At 57.3% G+C, this 21,637-nt stretch overlaps 3 protein-coding genes across 5 annotated transcripts in view; 1 reads left to right on the top strand and 2 right to left on the bottom strand.

Annotated features, from left to right (window-relative positions):
• Positions 1-1,394: 1,394 nt before the first annotated feature.
• BORCS7 (BLOC-1 related complex subunit 7) lies at positions 1,395-3,641 on the bottom strand (the record flags this gene model as incomplete). Its single annotated transcript, XM_084264821.1, has 5 exons — positions 1,395-1,554; positions 2,013-2,033; positions 2,449-2,492; positions 2,939-3,001; positions 3,501-3,641. The coding sequence occupies 5 exons, from the start codon at positions 3,639-3,641 to the stop codon at positions 1,503-1,505; spliced, it is 321 nt and encodes a 106-aa protein (XP_084120947.1). The 3' UTR covers positions 1,395-1,502.
• A 924-nt stretch (positions 3,642-4,565) lies between these two features.
• On the top strand, positions 4,566-8,074 carry CYP17A1 (cytochrome P450 family 17 subfamily A member 1; the record flags this gene model as incomplete). Its single annotated transcript, XM_084265392.1, has 8 exons — positions 4,566-4,895; positions 5,412-5,550; positions 6,117-6,346; positions 6,569-6,655; positions 6,764-6,973; positions 7,236-7,405; positions 7,486-7,589; positions 7,806-8,074. 8 exons carry the CDS (start codon positions 4,566-4,568, stop codon positions 8,072-8,074), a joined length of 1,539 nt encoding a protein of 512 aa, XP_084121518.1.
• A 5,683-nt stretch (positions 8,075-13,757) lies between these two features.
• WBP1L (WW domain binding protein 1 like) overlaps positions 13,758-21,637 on the bottom strand; it is a gene marked incomplete at its 5' end in the record, with an annotated part of 58,598 nt that continues 50,718 nt past the window's right edge. For all 3 annotated transcript variants that reach the window (XM_084265352.1, XM_084265353.1, XM_084265354.1), the window contains 2 exons: positions 13,758-16,138; positions 17,499-17,660. In XM_084265352.1, the coding sequence (XP_084121478.1) occupies positions 15,399-16,138; positions 17,499-17,660 (902 nt within the window). In that variant the 3' untranslated portion in view covers positions 13,758-15,398. The remainder of the gene's footprint in view (positions 16,139-17,498; positions 17,661-21,637) is intronic.

The raw sequence follows: 21,637 nt of genomic DNA, 5'->3' as shown, positions 1-21,637 counted from the left end.
CAGGAGAGCAGAGCTCAATGCTGTACGGCTGCTCTGGCCCCTGCAGAGGATGGGACCTTGGAGGGGACGAGCCACCTGCAGCAAGGACACGTTGCATCTCCAAAGCAGCACCCGGAGCCAAAGCATGACATGGGACATGGGGGGGCAGAGACCCACCGTCCGTCTCCCCCCACCCCGTAGTGCCCACCAGCACTGGCACCTAGAAGAGACTCTGCTGCAGTTTGGTGGTGTTCAGGGCAGCTTTTATTCCCAGCAAGTGGATCACAGCTTCTCCATCAGCTCAGGGAAAAACCTCATTCCCAAAGTGCATCTGCAAAGGGGGGGGGGGAGGGGAGGGGGAGATCAGGGCCCCTCCCAAGGCAAAAATACCCCCAGTGGGCTCCAAGCTAACAGTGGCACCTTCACAGGGATGCAGGCGAAGCCCGAGGCGGCAGTGGCACTGGAGAGGATGGTGGCATCCAGCCCAGGAGAAGGCTCTGCAGCACAGGAACCAGACCCCAGCAGCATTCCAGCAGGAACACGGCAGGCTGATGCCCACTCTCAGCCTGCCTTCCCCTATCAGCCGATGAAAAGCACACTTGGGCAAACAAGAGCTTCCCACGTGCTGAGTGCTCCAGATAAGTGACTTCAAACCCAGACTGGGTATTTATAGCCCGGGCCTGCTGTCGCTCCCCGGGATGACAACAGGAGCCCGGTCGCTGGTCCTGAGACACAGAGCAGCGCAGAACTGAGCCCGGCGGCTCATGACGCTCCCCTGCCCGCGTCCCAGGCAGGCCTTTGGACACCTTCCCAACCAGATCCAAACCCGCAGCTCCAAGGCTGCTCCATCAAAAGCTGGAGCAGCAGCCCAGGAAGAACACAGCTGAAGGCTGCAGACAGTGCAGATGGGTTGGCAAGGGAACGGTGTCCCAAACTCCAGCGGAGCAGAGAGATAACCTCAGAGAAGGACGCTGGCAAAACCACGTCCAGCTGGACCCACAACAGAGATGTACACCCAGATCCCGCTTCCAGGAGTGCTGGCCTGGGAATGGTACCTCAGTTTACAGGGAAGTGCCTTTCTCCACCCAGGCACTCAGAGCTCCCGCTGGTTAACACACCCTGAATCAACTGCGCCCTGTGCTACCTCTGCGCCTCAACACAGACCAGTGCTGAACGGCAGGAACTTCTATGGCTCGATTTCATGTGCTTCTTCCCAGGGGTGCTGGTGTGGGCCCAGGACCTCATGCTACATGGGAAGTAAGTGGACATAGGAATTGCTGGGGGGGGGGGTAAAGTTTCAGGCAAATTTGTTTCAGACAGGAGCGGGTAAGTGTTCTGGAGCAGAGACGTGGATGGAGGCACGTGAGAGGGGCCCCATGTGCCCAGAAACACAGACCCTGCGCGTATCCCAGCTGACATCCAGCACCGTTCAGACACAGGTCTGAACCCGGGGGTCTGGAGGGGAAAGGAGGCTTCACTGCCCTCGGTGCCAGTCAAGATGTCCTCATGCCTTCAGCTGCACTTCATTTCAGCAAGTGACTCAGCTGGTCCTGTAGGTTGGACGACTGCTCCACGCTGGGGATGAAACAAGAAGAGGTTTCACAGCCAGATCTGCTCCCCAGACCGCGCTGCCTGCTCCCAAGGGACCAGCACAGCTCTAGCACCAACGCTACAGCAGAGTAACCCCAGGATTCCCCAACCCACCTCCATGTCTCCACAAGCAATCCTCATTTTGCAGACCCAAAACAGACAGCTCTGCTCTATGCCACCCTCATCTCCTGTCACAAATCATTTCACAGGCTCTACCATGTTAATGAAACAACTGGAAGCTCTGGTACAAATCACCCCTTCGCTCCAGTTCCCATCTCTTCACAACACTGAGACACTATCCCTCTGTGCCAGCATCTACTTCAAAGGCAGCTGCAGAAACATTTTCACTGTTTTGCCCCAACCTACTCCATCATTTTTCCCTCTCCATCAACTCCTACACATGTCCCTGGGTCCTCCTGGTGCTCCTTCAGCTGAGTACTCACTTCTTCTGGATTGCTTCTTGCCTAGATGAAAAAAAGAGACAAAAAGAGCATTAGAAAAACAGAATCTCAGCAACAGGGATTGTGTTATGTTGGAGAAAAGGGCTCAGGAGGCCAAATCCCCGTTATGTTTCTGGATTAAGTCCTGAGAGGACAGGAGCAGCACTGTCTTCTCCCCCTTGGCCCTAGATGCATCACATGCTCTCGCAGGAGACACAGCGCATGGCAAACAGGAAGCAAAACTCCCAGCTCCCACCCCGTAACAGCCTGAGCTGTACCAGTGGAGCTGGAGAGGGCTGGAAGATTCCAGTTCCAGGGTCTACTCAGCTTTGAGGAGCTGGGCAAGAGGGAACAGTCTGAGCGGAACTCATGCAAAGCAGAACAGAAAGGGACTGAGGAATCTACCCAGCTCCCCAGAGAGAACATGTGCCCTACTTACTGGTACTGTAGATGAGTGGTTATTATAGCCATTTTCCTTAAACTCTGTGGAGAACAAGACAAAGAATGAATGTGACACAGGAGCAGTTCAGCAGAATCACAGGGCAAGCTGTGCCAACGCCCAGGGAGTTCCTCCAGCACAGCCATCACTGTCCCACCACGCTGCCTCTGAAACACCCCCACCAGTACCTGTCAGCAGTGGCACGCTCCCCTTTTCTTTCCCAATGCCAGGCACAGACACTAAGTGATTTGATTCAACCTACATGCCCTCGAGCTTTCTGGTAGAGATGTTGGCTTGCGCTGCAGGACTCAGGAAGGCCAGCAGCACACAGGGTTTGAAAAAGCAGTAAATTATTCTGGCCACCAGCCCTGCTGCCTGGATGCACATATTTCCATTTCAGGGCTCCAGGAACAGCGTATTTGTTCTTACAACCCTGCTCTCCGCCTGCCCACTAGAAACACTGGTGCTGTAGCAGATAAACGTGGCTTACATCTTCAGAGTGCAGGATGGCATCTTCTTGCATCACCATGTTTCTAGCAGCTTGGCCCAGGAGCTAAAAAAACAAGTTGCAGGGACCAGACTGAGCGGCGGCAGCTCTGCGCTTCCCGAGCGCTTCTGGCGGCTGCCCAGCAGCGCTGCCGACGGGCCGGGGCCCGGCTGACACGGCACAAGGGCTCGCGGGGAGCACCGCGGTGTCGTGCCCACCCCCAGCGCACACGGGTTTCAGGACCGCCCCAGCCCCGCGCTCCGGAGAGATGTCCCGGGGCACAGGCGACCGCCGGCCTCCCGCCAGCCCCCCCAGCGCCGGCAGCGGCACCCGCGGCCCAACAGCCCTACGGGGGCGTCCCGCCGGCCCCGGGGACGCGCCCGGCCCCGACTACAGCCCCCGGCATGCCCCGCGCCAGCCGCCCGCTCCCCGGCCACGCCGCCCGGCTCGGCCGACGACCCCGAGAAGCATCCCCCGGGGGCGGGGGGGCAGCGCCGGCCCGGACACCCCGCCGCTCCCGGCCCGGCCCGGCCCCGCAGGCCTCCCGGCGCCACCCGCTGCTCACCTCGGCGCTGCGGGAGCCCTTCAGCACCTGCTTGGTGAGGGCGATCACGTCGGTGCCGCAGCTCGTCACCTTCTCGGTCAGAAGCCCCTTCACCGAGTGGCCGAAGCGCGCCTGGGCGTCCGCCGCAGCCCCCGCCGCCATCTTGCCCCGCCTGCCCCGCCCGTGCGGCTACGGCGAGCGCCACAGGTCGGAAGAGTCCGGCCGTGCAGCTACGGCGAGCGCGGCGGGTCAGAAGAGTTGGGAAGGCGCGGGGACCGCCGCGGCGGGAGAGCTCCCAGGAGTGGCCACCTCTGCCCGGGACGGCACCCTCGGAGGTCGCGTCCCGCCGCGGCTGCCCCCAGGAACCCTCCCTGGGATCGGACTCGGACATCGCCCTGGACATGGACATCCCGGGGCGGCCCAGCGCTGTCCGGTGCTGCCCAGCGCTGACCGAGGCTGTGCACGTCAGCACGGGGCTGAGGGCCGAGCAGGGCTGCGGTACTGCCTGGGGCTGCCCAACGCTGCCCGGGGCTGCCCAACGACGATCAGGGCTGAGCGGGGCTTCTCAGCACACCCCAGTACTTGCCCAGCGCTGACAAGTGCTTCTCATCACTGACCAGTGCTGACCAGTGCTTCTCAGCACATCCCGGTGCTTTCCCCGTGCCCCAGCCCTGTGTTCTCCATCCCCTCCCAGACATGTCGAGGGGCCCCCAGCCTGAGCACAGACCCCGATACTCCAGCACTCCCCAGCTGAGCTCAGGGCACCTAGGGGATACCCTGAGGGCTTAGGTGCCCCTGCACCCCCCAGGCCCTGGGGACGGAGCCCCAGGGACAGGCCCAGCACTGGGCATCCCCTGGCCTGCAGCCCACTGGATGCAACTTCCCCATGGCCACCCGGTGCGGCCGTGGCCTCACTGCCCTTGCCCCCCGCCAGATGCTCAGCTGCAGCACTGGCCTCAGGCCCAGCACCTGGTTCCCCCTCCAGCCCCTCGATAAGGCAGCAAGCCCGCCTCAGGGTCAAGGCAACAACCCCGCAGCCGGTATAAAGGCCCCCTGTGCTGCCGCAGCCTCGCAGCCAGCCCCGCCATGCTGCTGCTGGGAGCCCTGCTGCTGGCCCTGGCCCTGCTCTGCGCCTGGGGGCTGGCACGCCGGCGAGCCGCCTCGGTGGCGAGGACAGGGACAGGGATGGGTTTGGGACGCCCGCGGAGCCTGCCGGCCCTGCCGCTGGTGGGGAGCCTGCTGCAGTTGGCTGGGCACCCCCAGCTCCACCTGCGGCTGTGGAGCCTGCAGGGCCGCTATGGCAGCCTCTACGCCCTCTGGATGGGCTCCCACTACGTCGTGGTGGTCAACAGCTACCGGCATGCCAGGGAGGTGCTGCTGAAGAAGGGGAAGGCTTTCGCTGGACGGCCCCGCACCGTGAGTTGGCAGCAGGTTTGGGGGGGACCCCATCCCACTGTGGGGTGGGGTGGTGCAAGGGATGCTCACAGGAAAGGCGCTGGCACCCACGGATCTGTCTCCTCTCCCTGTCCTGCCTACAGCAAGGCAATGGCACAGGCAGCCCTCCTTCCCTGTTCCCCAGGGCAAATCCCACACATCCTGCATCCAGAGGGTGCCCATTCTTCCTCTGGGCTGGCTTCATCTGGGGCATGGGGGTGTGGGTTCAGGTACCACCAGGCTCTCTGCACCCCTTAAGTTTTCTGGGCACCCCAGTCCCTAACCCTGGCATCTGTCCCCTGACCTCTGCATTGGTCCTTGGTGGGGAGAAAACAAAGCTCATGACCTGGGCTTTGCCCACCAGCACTAACCACCAACCCCCCAGATCATCCCTGGGATGAGATGGCCATCTACCCCCGCAGCTTTCCCCCTCTCCAACACACAGCTTCCCTGGGGCTGCCCTGCAGCAGGGTGACCCCAGGGCTGCCTGTCCCACAGGTGACCACAGACCTGCTGTCCCGGGGAGGCAAGGACATCGCCTTCGCCAGCTACGGGCCCCTTTGGAAGTTCCAGCGCAAGCTGGTGCACGCTGCCCTCTCCATGTTTGGGGAGGGCTCACTTGCCCTCGAGAGGATCAGTAAGTGCCCCTGCCAGCCCCCAGGCTCCCTCCCAGCTCTGCCTCCCTCCTGCACTTGATCCAGGCTGGATGTCTGCTTTCTCTGTGCCCTGTGATTCCCCGGGAACTAACGGGAGACTCACTGCCTCAGCCCTAACCCCCCAGCATCCTCCAGTTTGCCTAATGGGGGCTTGGTCCCTCTCTCTCCATCCCTGACACCTCTCCCTGAGGTGGCATTTTCCACCATGAGCTTTGAGCTTTGATCTCCCTCACTCCACTCACAGATGGAGAAACTGAGGCATGGAGGCAGCTCCCTGCTGCCTGCTCTGCATGGAGCCAGCCCCCACCTCCCCCTCCCCAGGGCTCCTCACTCCACCTGGGAGGAGCATCAAGCCGCACATGGAGACTTCTCTTTCTATCTCCATCCTTCAGCCCAGCACCTCAGGGCTCAGCCCTGCCTTGGGGGTGCTCTCTGCAGGCTGCACACCCTGAATGAGTGTGGGACCTCCCCTTCCAGTCCCCAGCTGCCCCCTCCACCCCCTCGGCTTCACCACCACCCCTTTGCCTGCTTCTCCCCTTCACCCCAGTCTGCCGAGAGGCTGCGTCCCTGTGTGAGACGCTCAGCACTGCACAGGATGTGGCCCTGGACATGGCCCCCGAGCTCACACGGGCTGTCACCAACGTGGTCTGCTCCCTCTGCTTCAACTCCTCTTACCAACGTGGGGACCCCGAGTTCGAGGCCATGCTGGAGTACAGCCAGGGTATTGTGGACACAGTGGCCAAGGAGAGCTTGGTGGACATCTTCCCCTGGCTCCAGGTGAGTAGGGACATGGAAAATGCCTGTTCCCCTCAGCTCAGAAGGAGCTGGGATGTGTCCTGCAGGAAGTGGCTACCTGAGCCCCCCCCACGGTTATGAAGGTCCCCATCCCATTGTTCCATGAGAAGCAGTACCGTGGTTGGGCACAGAGCAACTGCCTGGGAATCTGCAGAGGCTGCGCTGAGCTGCAGCCCCTTGCTGTAACACAGCTTTTCTCCCCAGATCTTCCCTAACAAGGACCTGGCCCTGCTGAAGAGATGCCTCAAGGTCCGTGACCAGCTGCTCCAGCAGAAGTTCAATGAACACAAGGTGCCAATGGACCCAGCACAGGGAGATGCTCGGGAGCTGCAGGGTGCTGGAGCTGGGGCAGGAGGGGACGGTGCCACGACAGCCCAACTCACATGTGTCTCTTGGCAGGAAGCCTTCTGCAGTGGCACGGTGCGGGACCTCATGGATGCCCTCCTGCAAGTGCGACTCAACGCTGAGAACAGCAGCCCCCAGGCACCAGGGCTGGAGCTGACTGATGACCACCTCCTTATGACAGTGGGGGACATCTTCGGGGCTGGTGTGGAGACCACCACAACTGTGCTCAAATGGGCTGTGCTCTACCTGCTCCACTACCCCGAGGTAGGCTCTGCACCCTGCAGCAGGGGGGCTGGGCTCCCTCTGGCACCAGGGACATGGTGGGGGCTTTGGGCAATGCAGGTACCAAGAGAGATGTCAGGTGCTGCAAATAAGCAGGATCAGGCTCTGGGCATTTTACTTCTGCCCTGCACAACCTGCCAGGACATGCTGGTGATGCTAGGTGTGCCCTACTGCCATGGGGAGACCCTGCGCACAGGCCACCCGTCTTCCCGGGCTTCCACCCCAGCCCTTGCTCCCCTCCCAGGTCCAGAGGAAGATCCAGGAGGAGATGGACCAGAAAATCGGCCTGGCACGTCACCCCCACCTCAGCGACCGCCCACTGCTGCCCTACCTGGAGGCCACCATCAGTGAAGTGCTGCGCATCCGGCCCGTGTCCCCCCTGCTCATCCCACATGTGTCCCTTGCCGACACCAGGTGAGACCCCGGGGCACAGCTGGGACTCGGGCAGAGACCGCAGGAGGGAGCGACCACCTCACTCTGCATTCGCCTTGCAGCATCGGGGAATATTCCATCCCCAAGGGCGCCAGGGTCATCATCAACCTCTGGTCCGTGCACCACGACGAGAAGGAGTGGGACAAGCCCGAGGAATTCAACCCCGGTGGGTTGGGTGCCCCCTGTGCTCCTGGGGGGGGGGCAGGGGACGACAGGGTGGGCACAGCAGGAGAGGCTGAGCCTGGGGTGGGGGGCCAGATGCTGCTCCTCCCCCGCTGCAGCTGGGGCAGCTCATGGGAGGGACACACATGTGATGAGCTCAGGCAGGTCTCAGGCAGAAGGGACTGATCCCTGCTGACCCCAGTGGTGCCCCTTCTTGCAGGCCGCTTTCTGGATGAGCAGGGCCAGCACATCCACTCACCCTCACCCAGCTACCTGCCCTTCGGGGCCGGGATCCGCGTCTGCCTGGGTGAAGTCCTGGCCAAGATGGAGCTCTTCCTCTTCCTGGCCTGGGTGTTGCAGAGGTTCACGCTCGAGTGCCCCCAGGATCAGCCCCTGCCCTCGCTGGAGGGCAAGTTTGGTGTCGTGCTGCAGGTGCAGAAGTTTCGGGTGAAGGCCAGGCTGCGGGACGCCTGGCGAGTGGCCTCGTGATGGGGACAAGCCCCTGGATGGGAACGTGGGGTCTACACCCCGCCTCCCCCATGGATGTGGAGTTGCCCAGATAAAGCTCTTCCCAAAGCAGTGTGGCTCCAGCTGACTTTTGGGCAGGGGAGGTGGGAGGGTGCCTGAGATAATGTACGGTTACCCCAAAACTTCATGTGAGCACTGGGCTGAGCTGGGAGGCTGTGGCCCCTCTGCTGGGCTGCTAGCTGGAACAGCCCCTTGCCCTCCCCACCCGGGGGATGTGGGGGAGCCCATCCAGAGACATCCATCAGCCACGGAGACCAGCCACCCGCATGGCTGGTGGGGTGAAGGGCCCACCCCAGCGGGGTAAGGGGGAAGAGGTGACGAGTGGGCACTCTGTGGGTGAGCACTGCCCAGACTGTGCCCAGTGGCCATGTCCCCGGGTGGGTGACCCTGTCTGCGCCCTGCCTCAGTTTCCCCACGGGAGCAGGGAGGACGGACATGACACAAGCTGGGAGCTGAGCCTGCCCCGGGGCTGAGGGAGCTCCCCCCACCCTGCCTTCCCCTGCCCCATCCCAGGCAGCATGCCCTCAGCAGTGGGACCCCCACCCACTTCTTGCGGGGAAAAGAAGGAGCTGGGAGGCTCCCACCCAGCTGAGCTGAGCTGCAGCCCCGGCACACGGGCCCCACAGAGCCGGGGGCTGCAGGCACTGGCCGCGCAGCATCGTGGCGCCTCCTGCCTGCTCGGTGTCCCGGCGCTGATGCTGACCCTCCCTCCCTCCCTCCGGCTGGGTACCGGCCCTCAGGCTGAGCAGCACAACCTCCCTGCGACGCGAGGGGACGTGTTCGCCTTCGCTAAAAGCCGCCGTGCGCGGAGGGCAGCGGGCAATTAGTTACTGCACCTTTTAATAGTTAACGGAATAGCAGCCCAGCCGTGCCTCGGGGCACCTGGGGGGGGGGGGGGAAGCGGCTGGGGCCGAGGGGAAAGCCCCACGCAGCGCAGCACGGTGCAACGCCCCGGCCCCCCAGCCCCCCGTGTTTCCTCCCTTCTCTGTTCCCCCCGCCCGCGCTCTGGCTAGCAGGAACAGCAACGTAAAACCTACACCACCACCACCCCCCCCGACGACCGTTCTACTCTCTGCATCAGACGGTCGGGGGGTTCGAACCGCCAGCGCTTGGCTTCCACGCAGCCCCCTCCCCCCTCAGCATCTGATGCCAGACGGGTCCCGCCGGCCCACGGCGCTGGGGCGGTGAAGGAAACACACCCGCAGCCCCGCACAGCGCCAGAAGCACCTTCCCTCCTCCCAGCCCATTCTCGGGGCGGTAGGGAGGAGCTGGAGGAAGACCCACGGTGCCCATGCCGGCCGCAGGGACAGTCCTCGGGGCGATACGCGCAGCTGACTCCAGAAGTGGGCTGAGGGGAGTGCAGCAGGAGCCCAGCTCCACCGTCGCTGTGTGGAGTCTCTGCTGGCTTGTAAGGGCTGAGCCTCACACCCCTTCCCGCTTCCATCACACGGGGGATGCTGCTTAGTTTCCAATCCCCCTAGGCAGAGGGGGTCTGCAAGCCCAGCACAGGCTGGAGTGGGTGGATGGGTGAAGGGGGATTGGGCTCAGAGAGGGTTTGGGGAAATCTTGGCTAAATATGATGCTCTGGGGACTGGCACCTCTATGCCAACCCGGTCCTGCCCCAGGCCCTGTCCCCAGCATCATGTGCTGGCAGGGTGGCTCCTCTACAATCTTCTGTGGTGACCAGTAACTACAGCTTCCCGCTGCCTCTGAGAACATCAGCCTGGCACCTCCTACACCTCTGTGCCCTTCTGCCAAGGGAGTCTGTGTGTGCTCCATAGGGGAAGGGATTTTTTCCTTGCCAGAGTCAGCATGGGGCTGGCACCTTGCAGGGTGTGTGCACTTGGACCAGCCTGGACCCTGAGGCAGAAACAGAGACTTTTGGATGGGGGATGTTTCTAAACCAGAGAATGGCTGCAGCCACAGACTCCTGCCCAAAGCTCGCACCCCAGCTGGGCTTCCCCATGCGCCAGGGCCCACACATCCCATTTCTGGCCTGGAGACCAGCCACGCACCACAAACACCACTACACCGAGCCCGGCCCTGCCGTGGGGTGATTTGCCCCCTGCCCCAGCTCGTCTCTCCCGACCGGCTGACCGGGAGAAGCAGCCGCCCCAGGGGGTTCAGTTCCCAGCACCAGCTGCCCAGCACCTTGCGAACTGGTAAACAGCCGCCGGCATGGCTGCTCCCGCTCTGGGAACAGACAGAGACGCTGCTGAATCATCCAGCTGGTATTTATGTCCTGAGAGCTGCTCCAGAGCCCTGCTGCTGCATCCGAACCCCTGAGCCCACCAGCCAGCTTCTCCTGGGCTGCCAGCAGCAGCGGGGCAGTGCTGGACCCAACCTGCACAGCCCCTTCCCTCCGTCCCTCCCTCCTCCTGCTCCCCTGAGTCCCCTGCAGAAACTGAGGACCCCAAGACATGCAAATCCACCACCTCGGACGAGCCCTGTAGTTTCATTCATCCTGGCACAGGAGAGCCCAGTGACCCACAGACTGGGGGGATGAGGCGCTGATACTCACAGACAGTCAGGGAGAACCTCAGCACCTGGCACCAGGTTTTGGCTGGCTGAGCACAGGCTCAGCTGGGAACGCTGAGGCTTCTGCCACTGAAATAATCCTGCTGCTGTAAGGGCTTGAGGCACCGGGGCCCTGCCCTCCCTTCCTCTGGGGCCACGCTGGGTCTCTGCACAGGGCAAACAGGACAGGAGGGGTTGGTGCCAAAGGGACTGGGAACTAGTGGATCCATTTCCTGTGGCGGAGGGGGTCTGCAAGAGGGGAACTGATGATGGCAGAAAGGATGAAGCCTTTTCACGCGCAGCTGTGCCCACTCTGTATCCCGGGTACCCCATGAAGTGGAGGTGCAGCTCCAGGCCTGAGGGCAGGGGGCAGAGTTAGCCCAAGCCTTTCCATCACACACACCCAGTGAGGGGAGCACGGGCACCGCCACAGCGCTCGGCTGACCCAGCTGTGCTACAGGGCTCAGCTCAGGACCCCTCCAAATTTTAGGGGCTTCGCTTTACACCAAGCACGGGACAGGTACAACCGGGGCAGGAGGAGCAGGCGACACCAGAAATACCTGCGGGCTCTGTGGCAGGCTGGGTGCCAGCAGAGCTGAGTAAGCACCAACCTTGGGACACAGCTGTGCCTCCACCAAAAACAAATGGAGAAACAACCAGGGAGCTTGTGGCCCCTCCCGGCACGGAGAGGGCCTGGCGCAGGCACCAGCCCCATCTGATATCACCAGATCCCTGCGGCCAGGGAGAGGGGAACCAGTCCTGAGGAGGAAAAGCCACTGATGCCGGCCTTCCCAGGCTGCAGGATGTTTCCCAACTGCTACTCCCCTCCCGGCCCAGGCTTCTCCCTTAGAGAAACAAAAAGAGAAAAAAATTTAAAAAGAAAAGAAAAAAGGGTAGTGGTGGGGGGGAAACTTCCCAGGATGCGTGGCACAGGCAGGGTAAGCAAGGGCCAGGCAGCAGCAGGCTTCAAGGAGAGGCAAGGGGAGTTTATTCCTTGGAGCCAGACCGTGCCCCGGCTCCCTGCCAAGCCCCGCCGGGGGCAGGTCACTGTGGGACACGCCGGGCTGAGGCGTGCGGGGGACATGAGGATATTTGGCTGTGGGAACCCAGGCTGCGTGGGGCAGGAAGCGAGGTGGCCCAGGAAGCGAGCAGGGCCCAGGCTGTCGCCACTGACGCACATCCCCGACGGGATCTGGGGCGCGCAGCCCAAAGCTCCCATCACCCATTGGTGCAGCCTCGTGCTTTCAGTGGAGCCTGCTGATTTCGGTCCTGTCCCAGGGGCTTGCTCAGGTTTCCTGGCCCAGAGGATTTTTGATGACAGCGTGTAACACAGAGGCCTAACTAGTCCTCAGCTTCCCTTAGCCTCGAGTTAGGTAGGTACACGCTCCAAGAGCGGGCTGCCAGCAAGCACCAGGACACACAATTCCCTCCTCCTCCATCTTCAGCCCACACCCATCCGCTGGGCTATACAAACACAGGACGATATGCTGCAGGAAGGGTGTTCCCAGAGGGGAAATGTCTATCATGGGAGCCACAGAGTCCTTCAGGAACACTGAGGTGATGCTGCGGTGCCCACCGGTCCCAGGAACCCTGAATCACAGTGCTCTGAAAAGCCTGTCCCCAGGTGACACATCCCAAGCCTACCAGGACACCCACCAGGTCCTTGCCCTCAGAGCCAATTTCGGCAGCCAGACACATGCCCTGGAAGCAGCGCTGCAGGGCCACAGACTCTGGCAAAAACAGACTTCAAGTATTACCAGCATTAACACTTAAAAGCACATAGTAAAGAAGAACAGGGAGCGGTGATGGACACTGATTTGCTCTCAATTGTGCTGCACCATGTGCCACAGAGCTCTGAAATGACATGTTCATGATCCCATACAACACTTGCCCCTTACAGCTGGAACTGGTGGGGTTTGGTGCTCTGGCATTACAGGTGCACACCTGCCCCCATGTCCTCACTGCTCTGTCATTTCACACCCACAGTCTGCTGTCAGAGAGGAGCTTGGGTGGCGCTGGCTTTCTATGAAGGGGTACATGTGAGGATCAAGCACCTTTCTGAAGCTCCAGAGCTGGAGCTTTGGGAGTCCTCTGCCTGCCCATGTTTTTCCCCTGAAGAGACACCAGCCTGGACATCTCTGAGGAGCTCACCAGGCCGGGGTCCTGCCCCACACCACTCCCCCTCACCACACTGGCCATCTCACGTCCAAGTCTAAAAGCCTGAAGCATCGTGCTGCTCCTCCACAGACACGGGAGCTGAAGAGACACAGCTTGTGCTGTGTTTCTTCGTGGTCTTTAAACACCTGACAGACCTCCAGGAGTCACACCCCAGGCACACCACCGCTGCTTCCCAACGCCTTAAGATCAGGACATCAGTGCAGCTTACTAGTACTCACCTCTGTGTCCAGAGAAGTGGGGGGTTCCTATGCCCTCAGTGGGATGGGAGGAAAGCAAATACATGATTTTTTTGCCTTATGCCAAGAGAAATGTTGGCTGAGGGTCTCCCACGGGCACGGGGCCATCCCCAGGCTTTACAGCAGTGCAGTCCCAGTCCATAAGGGGTGACGTGCTTTTTCAGCTTCCACTGTGCTGCCAGGAACAAAGCCAGGTGCCAATACGTACAGAATTCCTAAGGGTGGCACTGGGGATCTTTAGTTCTCTTCTCAAAAGCTACACGTGGTCAGTGAAGAGGGCTGGAAGAGACCGGTCCCCAGGTGGCTGTGGCGTGCAGCGAGCCAGCCTGGCTCCGGGCAGGCACGGCCTCTCCGTTACCACTCGTGCTCCAGGTGTCCAGGAACGAGGCCTCCTGAATGCAAATCAAAATCCTTTGTTCTTAAAAGCTCCCCAAGACCCAACCTGAAGAGCATGTCTTCATCCACTGTTCTGATGGGAGAGAAAGGCTCTGACAGGCAACGGAGATTCTCCTGCACCCTGTGAGGTAAAAGTGCTCTCTTCGAATCGTGGGTGGGATGCTGTGCTCAGCAGCACTGGTCTTGCTCTGACACCTGTACCCAGCGCAGAGCTACACACCTCCAGTTACAATACACCAACAAACCCAAACCACAAACTGCAGGTACATCTCATTAACTCACAATGATACACACACACAGGGCCGAGTTATCAGAAAAGGCATTATATTTTGGTTTTCACCTTATTTAAAACTGATTTTGGTTTTTCAATCAATCAAATCTGAGTATGTCTGAATTCAGTTTTCAATTTCTGTTTTTCCCCCCATAACAGTAACGATCTGGACGACCATCATTATAAAAGGGACGGGGAGAAAACCCCAGGGCGAGAGAACAAGGTACACAGTCTGAACGGTGCTCTCTTCCACACGAGCACTCAGGGAATGTGAGTTTCAGCTCTTCAGGTTGGTTGTTTTTTTCCTTCAGGTCGTTACTAACGAAATCTCTACCGTTTATTAAAGCAAAGCTACAGTAAATTTTCTTGCAGTCTTACAGCAGGTTTTTGTATTACCAGTAGGACTCGCATGCATGGATTGCAGTCGCACACACACGCTCACAGACGTTATACAGTAGCCAGTTGCCACCATGAAAAAAAAAAAAAAAGATAAAATAAAATGGACATTCATTTAAGTGGTCAACGTTAGGATCGCACCAGACCTTTGGATCAGGAAAAAAAACCCTAAAAACAATACTGCACAGGTCTTCCACATGGACACGGTAAGTCCTCCCTTCGCAACGGACGGAGCTCTCGTCTCCACTTCCAACATGCGTCACCGAAGCTTGAAGGCACGCTGGCCAAAGAGAGCCCTGTTCTTTTTGTTTTGTCATTTTAACTCAGGTGTGCTGCTCTTGGGGTGCAAAAAGAAAAAAAAGAGAAAAAAATATCTAAAGCCAAGCCCTTTTGCAGCACACCGGGAAAAGGTCATTTGGAGACCACAGTACTTGGAAGGCAGCCCAGCTGCCTGGATTCTACTTCTAACTGTGCTCTTGGAGGCATTGAAGGAATACCCTTGTCTTTAAAAAAAGACATATAAAGGCAAATTTCTGCACACCCTTTCTCTGCAAACTGCTTACTGTAGGCTAACACTCCTTCTGGAAGAAACTGGTCCTTCAGTCACCAGCTTCGAGTGGGCAATTTCCTACCTGCTGTCTCAAACACCAAAGCACCAGAGATTAATAGGGCTGATGTGTTCAGGTATTCATCAGCTGCGGGAAAACTTCACACACACCCCAAAAAAAGAAAAAAAAACCAAAAAAAAAAAAAAAAACCACCTAAAATGAAAAGAAATCCCCAATGCCTCAAGAGCACTTACATCAAACCAGAACTCTTGGGCTACTGACTGCCGGCACTGTCAGAAGCTGATGCTTCTGGGAAGACACCTGGAGGTTGAAGCCTTGCAGTGATTTCGTACCCTCCCAGGGTGAGATGTGCTGAGCTTTACTGATTGTGAGATATAGCAGTGTTTCGGAAAACTAAAACCAACAAACTCGTAGTAACCATCACCAAAATCACCATTGGGAAAATTCCATTTGTTAGGTTTCATTGAGAAACATCAGTCCCTGCCCCACAGAGCAGGACGGACACGATTAACAAAACCCAGAGTGACCCGTCTCCCCCACGAGCCGGATCTTCGAGAACTAGTCCCCAAATTACATCGGAGGGGGAGAAAGAAAAAGAAACTAAAAAAAAAACAAAAACAAAAGGTTTTATCACCTTTTCCTCCTGTTAAAAGTTTTAATCCTCTTATTTCACTTTTATTTCTTTGTTTTTTCTCCCCAGTTCTCCCTTCCACGCTGTCACCTTAGCTGGGGGAGTTATTGGTACGAGAGTTTGGAGAGTCCTGCTCGTTTATTGTGTTCAAGAGTACACACACCGGCTGCCGGGGCAGGTGGTGGTGGCTGTGTTCGCGGTGCTGCTCTTCCGCGGCATCGAAAAGCCCTTCCTCCTCGTCCCTGTGGGGGCGGCCGCTGCAGCTGTCGCAGAAGTCCAGGGGCCCGTCCAGAGCATCATCGATGAGCCCGTCGAACTCCTTGAGGTCGTCATCGTGATGGCCCCGGTTGCATACGCAGACTTCGATGCCCGAGTCACCGGTGAAACGGCGCTGCCTGCCCGGCGTCTTGTCCTTCGCGTCGGGAATGGCGCTGCTCTGCTCTAGGCTCTCAGAGCTGTAACCTTTCAGCAGTTCCTCCTTGCACTCTGTATCCTTATCGGGACTGGCCCTCTCCACCAGCTCAGCTCCCGTGCTGGTACCTCCGGGCTCGACACTTTGCATTTTGGCAACTGCTCGCTCCACCAGCGCGGTGGTGGAGGGCTCGGGGTCCCTGCGGTGAGGGGAGCCAGCGCTGTCAGTACTGCTGTGACTGCTGCTGGGTGCTGCTGAGCTGCTCTGTGCTGGCTGCAGGTTTCTTGGCGTGTCTGGGGCTGTGCTACTGCTGCCTGCTGGGATGCACTGCTGATGTAAGGCACTGTACGGCGGTGGGGGGGTCGGCGGTCGGTTCACCACTTCCTCATAGGGAGGTAGTAAGTAATTTGGCAAAAACCCTACAAGTGGGAAGCAAGGAGAAGTTAACTTCATGAACATGAGTCACTAACACAGGTCACTGTCACTGTCAGCTACCAGCACTGTCCTGCCAAACAGCTCAACCGGCTTAACAAGGGGTGCCAAACTCAGTGCCAAGCTCTGCACAAACAAGCTATGCCACTTTTCAGAGAAGCAGCAGTCATGGAGGGCACCACTACAGGAAGAGATGGACACAGTTGGGAACATCAACCTGATCTCCCAGTTCTCGAGTCTACACTTCAGGCTACCGGGCAAGCCTCCCTCCACTGCCCTGTAACCCCATATAGCCCCATAAACTGCACCAAGGGATGGCTTGCATTGGCAGGAGATGACTTGCCAGCCCTCTCCAACACCAGCTTCTCAGCTGAGTTTTCACTTTCAACAGCAAAGACTTCATCTCACAAAGCTTTGTGCAAGCACGGAGAGACACGAGCAGTTAGTTACAAGGAACTCAGGATCCTGACTTGTGGTGGTTGTTTTAGTGCTGGATTCAGTTTCTCTGTTCAGTCAGACTAAACTGGCAGCACTGGCAAGAGTTTTGGTTGCTGTGCTTACAGCCCCTCAAATCCATGAAAAATTTTACTTATTTCTTAAGAGGCAACAAAACAGCCTGTGGAGCCAGAGCAGACTGAAGACAGCATTGCAGCTCTCCACATGCAGTTGTGTGTCCCTGGGGCTGGGAAGGAAAGCGCTGCTGGGCATTATTGCTGAGGTGGCTGCAAGAGTTTAACAAGAAAAGCAAGTTCAGACATGCCATTCAAGAGTCCCTTGCAGGAAACTCAGCTGTGGTACCTCCAATCAAAAGGCCGAGACTCACTGTTCTAGCAGTTTGCCTGAGCTGTGGGCAACAGCTCCTTTGTCCAGCCTCCCACAGCTGCTCACCAGCAGCATTGTTCTGGGACCAGCAGCACAGGGTGGGAGCAAGCATGGTCCCTGCTGAGGCACCACTGCCACCCAGCCTGTGTGACCGAATTTTGTGAAGCCACTTCTTACATCTCAGTCCCACCAGCAGCAAGTGCAAGCTGGAAAGCAGGAGAATTCGTGAAGTCCTGAACGAGGTGTTTTCAGAGCTTTCCAAGGAATCACTGCACTCACAGAGCCAAGTCACAGGACACTGTGAAGGTGCTGTAGCTGCTGTAGTTCGACTCCCGACTCAGGGGGTTAAATGCATCCAAGCAGCTGGGGTACACCACTTCCTCTCTACAAGCCAAGGTTAGGCAGCAGAGCTGCCCCCCTCCTTTTGCTGAGCCCAGGCACTGCTCCCCACTTCCACCCAACATGGGAAACTCACTGCTGCCCTGCTCCCCACAAGCTCCAGGAAGCACAGTGTGAGGTACATACTGAAATAGAACGGCAGGGCCGAGTAGTTATGGGCTTCCCGGTACGCAATCAGGTTGATCTCGTGCTGTCGCTGCTGGGCCTGCAGGCGATGCTTGGTGCGTCGGTGATGGCAAACACAACAGCAGCTGAGGATGATGATGATGGTCCACACCAGCCAAAACCCTGCAGCAGGGGAAAAGCAAGTGTTAGCCAGAGTGCAAAAGCCACATCCAGACCCAGGAAACCCCACAAAGGCGATGGAGATCGTCAGAAAGGCTGGATCTGAACCCTGCACTGCTCTAAAGGCAGCAATGCACGGGGTGCCAGGAGGCTTCGACACGGACCAGGCTGTGTAGGTGGTTGCTACTCTGGTAGCCCTGACAGAATGGGGTAGTTCTGAGGCACTTTGGTACAGCGTGGCCTTATGTTCAATAGGCACAACTCTGGAGGAGAAAGAGAGAGAGGGACAGGGCTAAGATTCCCCCCACGCCTCGTCGCCCCCACCCCTTGGATATTATTTCATCTCACCAAAAAATACAAGCAGAGCTGAGAGCAGCATTGAACTTGTCTCCCACTGCCACTTTGGTTTGAAAATAACAATTGGGACACAAAAGACACTCTGCAGATTGACCACAGAAGAGGAAAACCCCAAGCACTATGTTTTGCTTTTGTTTGCACTGCTCTTTAATTTCCACCCAAATCCTTCATTGTTACATTTAACAAAAAATACATTCTTTTTGCATAAATGTCTCAAAATATTTTTAAGACTTATTTCTGTACTCAATGTCTTAAATTATCCAAAATTAAATTAAACCAGCCCCCCACTCTGAATCCTCAAGGAACCTAAGTTCTGCCCTGCTTGTGGTCACGGCCGGTTCCTGTGCACGGTGGTACCGTACGCACGCTGCTCCTCAGAAGGGAATTTTAGAAGGAGCACTTCCTGAGTTTTCCCCACTCCCTCAGTGTGGAGTAACAGCCCCTTTCCACAAATCCCCCTTCCTGCTTGCATATACTAGAGAAATGCTTCCGAGATGCACTTGGGAGAGCTACAACCTTTTGTCTCCTGCAGCCCCAGCCCACGCTCACTACCTGCAACCCCTCATCTTCCCTAAACTCAGCTTTCTGCAGCTACGGATACCAGGAGAGCTCCCACTTCAGAAACGCCTGGCAGCCGCTCCCCAGTGGAGATCACACCAGCGTTTTTCTTTCAGCAAGACCTCTGCCACTCTTCATTCTTCCCAAATGAAGACTCCTAGCACTAGAGCCCGCTTTCAGCACTGCCTCCTGCCCTGCAAGGTCAGGCAGCTTCCTTCTCCCTAGTGAAAACCTCTGAGTCCCACCTCTACCATGCCTTGTCGTTTGCAGCATCCCCTGCTGAGTTCGCCGTGTTTTCTCTGCTAAGAGCTGGGTGGGGAAAAGGTGAACGCTTTAGGAATGTGAAGTATGAGTGAGGCATTGCTCTGGATCAGGACAAAGTGCAGCCAACCCATACCACAGATCTCAGAGCCCCGCACCAGGCTGTTTGTAGGTGAACTGGATACGCTGTATCGTGCCTCCGAGCGTTTTGAGCCTCGACTTTCACCTCCCTGTGTCGTAACCCGAATTCTCCCTGTGTTTTGGCACAGCAAACTGAAATCTCTCTCTTGCCTTGCATAACCAATTTCCCTAATGGACTGGATTCTGCCTTATACCAAACCTTATCAAACCTGCTATCAAATGAAGGTGTTACATGCTCCGTTTTTCTTGCTTGGCTGGAAATCGAGGTTCCTAGGCAGTTTTTCTAGTCAGCCTGCTCAGCTGTACCATGAAGGGCAGAGGGAAGATGTCTTCACTCCAGAGAAGCAAAAGACAAAGCACATGTGATGCCCCTTGCACTTCCTTCAAAGCGAGCTGATAAAGTGTCTGCTGCTCTCCACACACCTTCCCTGTTTCTAAAAATGCCTTGCTATATAAAATAAAGGCACTGGTCTAGTCCACCCCTCCTTCCAAAGCCAGAAGCTTGCAGCCACTCTCTTGCAGTTTGAAGATTCCCCCTAATACACTTTATTTCTTGCTAAGAGAAGGTCCCTTGGCTCTCGCTTGCTGAGGAAGCAAGAACACTCTCGTCAAAACCAGGTCGTTGGCACAGCACGGCACCATGCACTACAGCAGGCCTGCAGTTCATCTTCTAAGCACTCCTTATTTTTGAAGAGCAGCCCGTGATCGTGTGTTCAAAAACAATGGAAAATTACACCCAACTATCCAGGGATTTTAGCTCCAGTTATGAAAACAGATGCTTTTTAACACATTTGATCATGTCCTTTCCCAAGGACTCTAGATGCAATGGTAGGAAGCAGCACTTAGTTAGTTAAGATGTCCTGGAGAACTGCCACTGTTAAGCAATCTCAGCTGTAGCCCAGTTTTTCTGCAGGGAATAACTGCTCCCACCCAAGCCTGCATCCAGAAGATTAAAAAATAGTATTTCTTTAGAAAACTTCTCTACCCGTTCCAGAGAAATCCCAAAGTGCTTTGCAGACAAACCGAGGCACAAGCTCAGAGTAGGGGTCAAAGTAAGCTCAGCCATTCCTGGGAAGACGGCAACTCTGTAAACAACAGGCAGTAACAAAATACAGCAGTTTAGGATAATAAACTAAGGCTGGATCCTACCGAAACCACAGGTGGCACTTTAAGTAAACAGACCACAGTTTGCTGGATTGCAATCTGGCCACAGTGCCAGGAACAACACCTCCATTCTCATGCAAAGGGTCTGTGCACACTCCCAACCACATGTGGGTGAGATCTGTTGGTTTTCATGGGAATTTCAAGAAAAAGAACCCACTAATACCAAGTTATTGCTCGGTTTCATTAACTGCCGACGCTTCCCAGGGCTTCTAGGAATTACTCAAGCCCTGAGTCAGCAGGAGCCCAAGGACTTGCCTGGATGATCACAAGAGGTCAGTTGCGCTTGCCCACCACAGTCCTTTGCTGCCCTGGCTTCTGGTGTCCTCTTTAATGGCTCTGCCCACCCCTCATCACACACCGCAGGGCCAAAAGCTCCCCCCACACAGAGGAAGCAAAGAGGACAGGACACCCACTCACAGGTGCTGAGGCACACGAGGGGCTCCTGGGCTGTCACCTCAGCAGGGGTGCCAGCGCTGAGTCGGAGCGGGTGCAGCTCTGGTTGCAAGCCCAGCATGGTGCTGGGAGCCCAGGGCCTCCATAAAAGGCTCTACAACATGCCCTAGCCAGAAGTTTGGGCACAGCTGCAATTTTGGCTGCAGAACAGAAAGCCTGTAGAAGCCTAGCAAATATATAGTACAGTCATTTATCTGGAATAAAGCTACGTGTGCGAGGCCAAGTGCAATTGTAAATATTATGTCTAAAAGTATGAGCTGTGAAGATGTCCAGGGCCGAGCTGCGCACTGTACACCTGGTGATGCCGGGCTCCAGACCAGCAGCAGGGAGGTGAGCCGAGCAGTCCACCGGCCCAAGCGCCCAGCAGCTCATTTGGCAGGAGGGCAAGGAGGGGAATTTCAGATTCACCCAAAGACAACACTACACGGGCAGGAACCACGGAGCTGAGCACGGCAGCGGCACACGCCAAGACCTCGCTCATGGAAAAAGCGGGTAGCAGCTCTGCCTTGTGCTGAAGATGGGTGAGATGTGCAGAGGCAACACAAGTTTGGCATTAAAAGGCCTCTAGAAGCCAAGCAAAACGTGGCTTCTGGTTGCCTCACTGTCCCCAAAAGCCTTCCCCATCCCCTAAAGCGTTTCCTGTGCTCTTCAGCATGTGCCTCCTTCCCAAACGGACAGGAGCTGGTTTTCAGCTGCACTGCACTATCACTGCAGTCACTGGGAAAAGAGGAAGGTTTGTGAGACACCAGGCATCCTGAGCCACGTTTGCCAAGAGATATCTGAGAGAGATTATTTCCCACTGCCAACCTGGCAGTGACCACTGGGAACAAAAGTGGCAATCTGAGGGCAACGTGACAAGCAGAGATCACACAAGGTTTTTGGAAAAACAACTGCTGATGGACAGCACTGACAGAAGTGATGAACCCGTTTGGAGCTAAATGCACACCAAGGGACTGTCAGACTGGAAGGCGATTTCAGACTCGCTCTTGGTTTATGGAAGAGTCAGAAGTTGAACTGCCCCAGCCCAAAAAAGGCTGAGTACTGAG

This window comes from Gallinula chloropus, assembly GCF_964237585.1.
Source record: "Gallinula chloropus genome assembly, chromosome: 5".
Lineage (NCBI taxonomy): Eukaryota > Metazoa > Chordata > Aves > Gruiformes > Rallidae > Gallinula > Gallinula chloropus.
The sequence above is the reverse complement of the archived record's forward strand: the minus strand, read 5'-3'. Positions and strand labels throughout refer to the sequence as shown.